The sequence below is a fragment of the Coptis chinensis genome, unplaced genomic scaffold (genome assembly GCF_015680905.1).
Source record: "Coptis chinensis isolate HL-2020 unplaced genomic scaffold, ASM1568090v1 utg136_pilon_pilon, whole genome shotgun sequence".
Lineage (NCBI taxonomy): Eukaryota > Viridiplantae > Streptophyta > Magnoliopsida > Ranunculales > Ranunculaceae > Coptis > Coptis chinensis.
Window position 1 is genome coordinate 339,809 of NW_028238102.1, and position 8,376 is coordinate 348,184.

Consider the following 8,376-nt stretch of genomic DNA (forward strand, 5'->3'; position numbering starts at 1 on the left):
GACTTTTCCATTTCTGAACCTCTTATTAAATATCTTATTAAATAATGCAATTATTGCTAATTAAATGACATTAATAGTAATGCGTACAAATGAGAATGGCGTGGATTTGGTTTTCTAATATACTCCCACATGAAAAGACTGATTGGCCCTATTTAAAGGTGTTAAGCAATTGTTTTATTTAAAGACAATATCGGTACTGAAAATTTATAAACACATAAAAAGACAAAGTAGTCCTCATTAATAAATAGCTAGGCATCTACTTTTATTATTCATCAAGGGTATTATGCGTCAGAAAAAGACCCGGATGAATTTAAGAGGCCACGATCATTATAGATATACTAGTAGTAGAGATATCCCAATAACCACCAAATTATTTGGAAAATGTCTAATAGACCTATAATAAAGAAATAAAAAACAAACGAAATTGAAAGCTCTAATTGAAGACCCAAAATTTATCAAATCTTTGATTTTTTTTTTAAATAGCGAGAATTGATTAAGTAAGACAAATCTTAGTGTTGAGTGCATTTTTTCATAGACGATAGCCTATTTAAATTTGATTAAGCACAAATGTGATTAAAGTAAAATTAAAGAGAGATCACATATGATAGTCTAGTTGAAATCATAAACAATTTCATCTAGTTTATTTATTTATTTATTTTTTTGGCGAACCAATTAATTTAGATGAAGCATGGTAATAGTATAAAACTTCAAACCTAAAATTCGAGTTGTTGAAAAAAATTAGAAATCGCATGTTAAGTCTGACTTCTTTGAGGGTCTAAAAGGTTTGTAATCTAAAAAGTTTATTTTCTTTAAAATTTCAAGATTATTAATTTGTGGTATATGGTTATTAGAATTTACTATATTTTTTTGTAAAAGAGAACCCCATGTTGTAAAATTTATTGTGCAAAAAGGATTAAATATAAATCAAGTTGGTTGCTGTCTTTCATCATAGTTAGGATTTTTCTTTTTAAGAACTAAATAGAACATATAATGGAATTGTAAGAGGAAAATAAACAAGAAAAAAATTTCACCAAAAACTCTCCTCCTAAAAAACAAAAAACAAACAAAATAAAATAAAATGGGACATTCCCATTATTGGTTGTTGGTATCTACAGTTTCTGCATGTTTCATCAAATACTAACTAGATTGACCATTTAAATTCCAACTGTAATCATGGAACAATCTATTGAAACTATTTATTTATATTCTCACATGGATTGTGGGTTTGGATGTGTCTTATAGTTTTTCAAACCACTTGTGATTTTCGTCTTGTAAATATCGCATTTCCATATTTATACTTGCTTGTTGTCTTTATTTTATGTTTTCATGAGTTTATGGTGGTTTTACCATTCACTATGCTTAATGTACCAATCTTTTATTGGATTTTTCTATCAAACTCTCCTCTCTTCCTTTTACAATTATTATTTTTTTTATTCTATTTATTTCTTAAAAAGTAAAATCCTAAGTATGATGAATGAGAACAACCATTTGATTTTATATTTAATCCGATTCACACAATAAATCAGATCTTTAAATATACGAGGTTCTCTTTTACATGAAAGTATAGCCATACTCTAATGGGCATATACTACAAACTAATGATTTTGGATTTTAAAAAAGATACACTTTTTAGATTGCAAACCTTTAGACTCTCAAAATATGTCAGGCTTAACATGTGATTTCTAATTTTTTTTTACAGCTCAAATTATAGGTTTAAATTTATAAATCCATTAACATACTTATCTAAATTAATTGATTAAAAAAATAGAAAATAAAATGAAGTTGGATTAAATTGTTTATTATGATTTCAACTAGGTTATCATATGCATGTGATCTCTCTTTAATTACACTTTAATCAAATTTGTGCTTAATCAAATTTAAATAATTATCGTCCTTGAAAGAATGCACTTACCACATTAAGGTTTGTCTTAAATCAAAGATTTGATAAGCTCCCGCGTCTTCAATTAGGAGATTTAAATTTTATTTTTTTTATTATTTATTTTTTCTTTTATATTAAACATACCCCAAATAATTTGGTGGTTATTGGGTATGTCTATAAATATGTTAGTTATTGGTGTTTATTGGGGTATGCAATTGTTTTCTTGGGTACGTGTAACCATGATCAATTTCTATCTATTCTATAAGCATTTTTCACTTTGATGCTAAAATATGATTCACTTGCCGAGTTGAAATGGCCCCCACTTCAGAAATTTACACCTTTTGCAAGTTTCATAGTTTGGGGGCATGTGGTCACTTCAACTTTGCGAACCATGACCAGTTCAGAATTCTTCAAAACATCCCACCTACAGGAAACTCAAGGCTACAGATGCACTGGCTGTTGAGGTTGCTGGAGCTGAGCTAGCTACCGACCTCCTAAAGAAATATCAGCCAAGTCATACTCTCATTTTGAGGGATTCTAATAGGTATCTTATGCAGTTGCTTAGGAACTGGGGAGATGACTCAGGATGGCAATACACGAAGCAAATTCTGAATAGTGTGTCCTCCTGTAATTCTCCCATTGTGAACTCTAGTAGTCTTTGTCAGTCTGTTATTTTTTGTTGGTTAGAAGGACTACTAATCAGTTGAGTCTGAACTATGTAAGTGGGCTTTGAAGTATGCCTACATGAGCCTTCCACCTTTATGGGGTACGCACAACCAATTTTTCAAAGTTAATAGAGAGGAAACTGGAAAGGCCAATTATCGAAGAATAAAAATAACTTCAAAACAGACATCTGTATGTACAATGTAAAACTGTAAATAGAAATGTAATAAAGTTGCCAAACTTGCAAAGTCTAGCTACAAAACAACACCACCAATGTAAGGGAAAAAGCAAATGAATCCATTTAATTGTATTACAACTTATTTCTCTTCACTGCATGCCTTTGTAATGTAGTTAAACGCTTGGAAGATGTTGACAAGGGGTTTGATCCGCCCTCTCTTCCTTTCTTAATGAACTCGGAGAAGGATGGGACTGGAGGAAGCACTATGTCCTGGAAAGGAGATTCTGTTCCTTGGTCAATTTGACGAGCCTCTGAGCAAACAATGCTATGGGTTTCTTCTGTATAATCTTCTATATGACCTTGATCTTTATCAATGAGGTCTGACGAAGATAAATAAGACTTCATTGGAAGAGAACGGACCTCACAAGCATCATTCTCTTGATTGGCACTAGTGCCCAGCCGCCCAGTTATCTCTGAAGAGCTCGAGTTTGATAGCCACCTCACTGTACTTGCCACTTGTGAATTATAAAATGTCTTCCCAATATTTCCATACTTCGTGTAGCACTCCTTTTCAAGTAAGGTGACAGATACCTCAAAATTGATTCTACAGAAGTAACAAAAGACATATTAGGTGTTATACTCTGTAAGAACACGCTTAATGGTGAAATGATCAAACTTATTTTCCTCCACATTCCCCCAGCTACGAACTCTCCCTTTCACACCATACAACAAATATACACTCTTCCCACAACCAGAAAGTGATCTCTAAGTCGGCAATTGGGCTGATCAAAGATCTACGCATGTTATATATTCATGTGTTTCTCCTTCTATTTGCACTTTCCTTCCCTCTCTAAAAGCACTACTACAAAATATTTAGGATTACAATATTTAATATTTAGGATGACATTTTGAGATAATGGTTTCCTTGACAAATCAATAAAAAAAGGTGGTCCTTACATGCAAGCTTAGAAGAAAGTCTTTAGAATAATAAAATCAAGATATATTAGAAATCAAAAAGAAAACATGTGCTTACTTTAAATTAAGCCCGAGGCAGCTGCTGGGTTTTGCTTTAGAGCGTTTGATAACCTTTGTTTGCATGTTTCTCTCAATGCCTCAGGTACAGCCTTCTTGTCGAGGCTTTTCTGCTAAGTTCCAACGGGGATTAGTAGTTGCATAACAAAAAAACAAAAAATCACTACATATGGTCAATGATTGATGGGATTCCACCATTTCCCTGATAGAAATTGCACACTGATTTGGAGTATCAAAGGGAGCCAAACAACTAAAGGTTCCAAGCGTCCAAAGCATTTGCACTCCTACGAGTTTGTGGCATATCCCTCTTCTCAAAGTCAGAGTTGTGCTACAGAAAAGTGCTATGTTAGGTTGTGGAGATAATCTAGACTTGTACGTCCAGAAATAACCCCTGACGTAGTATTGCAGGAAACTAAGTTCTGATTGTCAAAAAGTCAAGGTGTTTATAATCGGCATACTAATTGCCTAGTGCTACTGCTAAGCATGGCAATGGCTATCTTAGACACTGTTTGTTTGCCACTAAAAGATATTCTATTTAACATCTTGTACCTTACTGGGCAATTAGAATCAGCTGATGACCAAGAGAAACTATTTACCAAGTAAAATGGTTTTATAATTTTATCAATACTGCAAATCCAGTGCTTTTACAACTTAACTACATTGGTGAAATACACTGCTTTTAATAACCACCTCCGCTGCAAGATGGTCCTTAATTATCAATACTGCTAACAACCTCAACTACAAATCCGAAGCGAGTGCTTACTGCTTCCACTGGTCACAGACCAAATTGACTCTCTACTATACAAAAACTGTACAAAGAAAGAATGTAAAAAGAACCTGTCTGGAAAGGGGTTCTTTCTGATAATAACTCTCTTCTAGCTGCTCCAACAACTTGATTTTCTCGTCCAATCCTGATCTGGAAGAAGATTTTGACCTAGCCAAATTCCTGACGACCTCCACCTCATCTGCCAATACAGTCAACACAACTTATAGGCAAATGAATTTTTTTTATAACATTAAGTTCATTAGTGAAATAAGCTGCTTTTCATTACTTGGCATTCCTATTCCTGGACAAAAATAATATTGCTATACTATAGGAGAAATGTTAGTATAAATTAATTAGATCACAGACAAGTAAAAAAGTTGGAAACGTGAAGATTTCACAAAGAGTAATACTACTTCAATAAACAAGACGCTTAAATGTGATACAACAACCCTCGCCAAAGTAGTAAGCACCTTATAGCTTTCCCTAAAACTATGAAGGATAAACATTGATCACTTAATTACGTTAATTACCATATAACACCATTTCATCAGTCTATAAGAGCAGCGCCAAACAATTAATCAACATATCAAAGCCCAGAAAAGAAATGAATAACTGGTATCATGTACAAATTTGGGATCTAATAGATATACATCTAAGGCATTCCAATTGCAAATTTTTTTTTCTTATTCTACCAGATAATTATGATATATTACAGTTTTTTTTAAAAAAAATTCCTTATTTTCTTAGCCAAGTATTTAGCTTGTGCACAACGTAGAGATGTTCCTACTAGCAAATGATGACAGTTGATACAGACATATATTGGACAGGTTTTTTGAAAGTTAAGCAGCTAACTTGAAATGATAAGAGAAGCTTTATGACCTAATAATGCTACTAACATAGAAATCTAAAGCAGAACTAAATAAACATAATACGTATTCCAAGGTGAACATTTATATAAAATCTCTAGCAGGATCTTATGAAGTACCATCAGAGCCAGATATATCTTCCTCAGAAAGACTTGCTTCATCATCACGATTCCAAAACTCGGTAAATTGATCTTCAGCAGCTGTACCTGAGCTGCTGAAACATAATTCCACAAATCACAATATGGATGTCAAACAGAACTACACAAAACTGCATATAGATCAGTAATTGCTCAAAATTCCAAGTAATAAATTACTCGGAAATGTCAACCATTACACAATAATATATGAATGTCAACATAATTCCCCTGGTAAAACGAATGTTGTTTTTCTGTCTTAAGATCATAGGACTCAATGACTCATCTTCCAACATATCAGGACCCGAAACTATAGATTACCTGCTGACAAAGATACGAGATCTTGAGTTTGCCTTGTGTAAATTAGATGCACAAGTAAGTTCCTCCAGATACTTAGCAACTAACTTTGGATGCCGGCAGACATCGCAGGATTTTTGACATAATGATGTAGGAATCTACTTGAAAACGCATATAAACCAACTTGTTTCAATATGGTGAAAGATTTAAGTAATGTATATACAAGCGAAAATACAAATAAATTTATTTTTTCAATACCTGTTCACCAAAACTTTCAAGAATCTTTCTCCGACGGCAAAAAGAACCTTCACAGTATTCCACCATCTGCAGTAGAATGTAACCAGGCTCCAATAGTGTGACAGTCATTTATGAAATCCTTTTATAGCATATATATTTACATTTAAGAAGTGAACCTGATTGAAATCTTCCAAAGACTTCTTTGACGAGCCACCTTTCGAGTCTGAAGGGTGTAATCTTTTGTTCGCAGGGTTACTGAGAATAAATTCCTGCCACAAGTCCCTAAATAATTAAAACCTCCAATAGAACCATAAAATTTGTAGGAAGATGCAGTATATAAAGATATGCTCAGAACAATCCCTCCCACGCGTGCATAAATGATCAAATACAGTGATGAGAACATCAATGCTGCTGGATGAGGATTTAAAGATAAGAAATGTACCATTCTTCTGCGATCATCAATGCCATAATATAACAAGCTTCTTGATGGAAACTGATCACGTCCAGCTCTTCCGGACTCTTGATAGAACGCTTCCATTGACTTTGGTATATTGAAATGGCAAACAGTTCGGACATCCTTTCTATCTATGCCCTACAATTTGTTTAAGAAACCATCAGCTCGAATACATTGGGGGAAACTGTAACCTATGGTCTTAGTGCAAATTTCTGACAACTAGTGTACTTGGTAGCATACCATCCTGAAGAAAAAACAATTATTCCCCAACATCCATGTATGCAGCGGAAGAGCTCCAAATAGAATCCAGCGAGCACAGAAATGCGTATACCACAAGCTCCTACAAGAAACTTCTTAGAACCTGCATCTTCAGTAGCATACTTCTTATCAAGTAAATTCCACAATTCTGTAGCAGTCGTACACACAGCATAAACATCATACAAATCAAGGGAAAGACAATCAAGTATATAATTTCGACATAAATAATCCTTCTTTTCCCATCTCTCCACACCACCAGAACGACCAGGTTCATCTTCATTTTCATTGTAAATGGGTTTCTCAATCGAAATCCATTCAACCAGTTTCAGAGTAGTCAGATAAAACCGCATTTTCATCTGCCAGCGCTTAAAATTTCTGCCATCAAAAATCTCAGGTTTGACAGACTTACCACTAGGTTTCTCCATTTTAGCAGTATAAAGAACAAGCGAGCACAATACTAGATAATAACAGATCGTTACTAGACAATGTATTTTTCGTCTTAAGATTGTATAAACTAGTATCGAAAAACAATAATAAGAATGCAAGTAAAACTTATTACTGAGGATTGTGCTCGGCACAATTTCCTTAAGACGAAAAACGCCGCCGGTATGGTTGCTGCCAGTCTCAAGCGTACGTCTCCCAGGATACAACAGTGGATGAGCGTGTCACCAGCCAATGACCTGTTACAGTTACAGTTACAGTTTTGGAAAGAAGACCAAAAGATAACGTGATTTCCGCAAAAACAAGCCCAGTACTCGCGCACCCACGCGCACTAAGGTTTTCTGGAGCTCCCACCTCCCGAGAGCCCCCAAACCAAGGCGGCCTTGTGTGCGCGCGAGCACCTCCGATCCCTATATCTCTCTACACTATCCCTGTATAAGGACACAACCAATATAAACTTAAGAGTCTTAAGTTTAGTAACCAATGTGGGACTAAAGCCCCCCACATTAGAGTGTAGTAGATACATAAGGTCATGGGTTCAAACCCATGAGGACACAAATTCATTCACATTTCCAACACAAACCACCCCAAGGTGACAACATAGAGATCATTTCTCAATCCATGCTTCAGAACGTGCTCAAACTTACAGCCACCATAGCTATAGAAAGAGTAAAGGACTCTTGCAAGGCCAGATACCCCCATTTAAATAATTAAATAAATAAAAAACAGTAGAAACAAAAGGGAACGTCCATCATGCTTAAATTTTTATGTATAGATTGAGTGCAGGCGTCCATCATGCTTAAATTAAACAAAAGGGAACGCCTGCAGTAAATTTTTATGTGAAAAGGCTCCATAAACCTTGGCTTGGCAGTCATCTGTGAAGCATAGATGACTCTCATTGCAGTTGGAATGATCTGACCACCACCTTTGTGCACCGCACAACATGGAGCACAACAGCACACACTTCAAAGCAAATACCCCTCATGTTCTCATGAGAGTTATTTGTTTTGAGGTGTGTGGTGTTATGCATGCTGATACGGTTAAACAAAGGTGGAAGTCAGATCAAGACCATCCTCCAACGGGCAGGCTTCCATATACAAACGGTTGTGCTTATTTGGGGACTTCTCTGTGGTGGTCAGATCAATACCATCCTCCAATGGACAGGCTTCCA

General features: G+C 35.1%; 1 protein-coding gene across 1 annotated transcript; it reads right to left on the reverse strand.

The window, feature by feature from the left end:
- Positions 1-2,746: 2,746 nt before the first annotated feature.
- Positions 2,747-7,189, reverse strand: LOC147474051 (ATP-dependent DNA helicase Q-like 3). Its single transcript, XM_086586757.1, has 9 exons — positions 6,888-7,189; positions 6,747-6,846; positions 6,495-6,644; positions 6,229-6,321; positions 6,074-6,139; positions 5,840-5,973; positions 5,504-5,598; positions 4,590-4,717; positions 2,747-3,324 (listed from the first exon to the last, which is right to left on the reverse strand). Exons 1-9 carry the CDS (start codon positions 7,187-7,189, stop codon positions 3,313-3,315), a joined length of 1,080 nt encoding a protein of 359 aa, XP_086442883.1. The 3' UTR covers positions 2,747-3,312.
- Between the last annotated feature and the right edge of the window lie 1,187 nt (positions 7,190-8,376).

What these genes read in the sequence shown, in the direction of transcription:
- LOC147474051 (XM_086586757.1), bottom strand. Translation starts at nt 7,189, where the DNA reads ATGGAGAAACCTAGTGGTAAGTCTGTCAAACCTGAGATTTTTGATGGC. An exon ending in CTTTGGAAGATTTCAATCAG is followed by an intron (nt 6,140 to 6,228) that starts GTTCACTTCTTA and finishes ATTCTACTGCAG; the next exon opens with ATGGTGGAATACTGTGAAGG. An exon ending in AGATATATCTGGCTCTGATG is followed by an intron (nt 4,718 to 5,503) that starts GTACTTCATAAG and finishes CTGTATTGGCAG; the next exon opens with ATGAGGTGGAGGTCGTCAGG.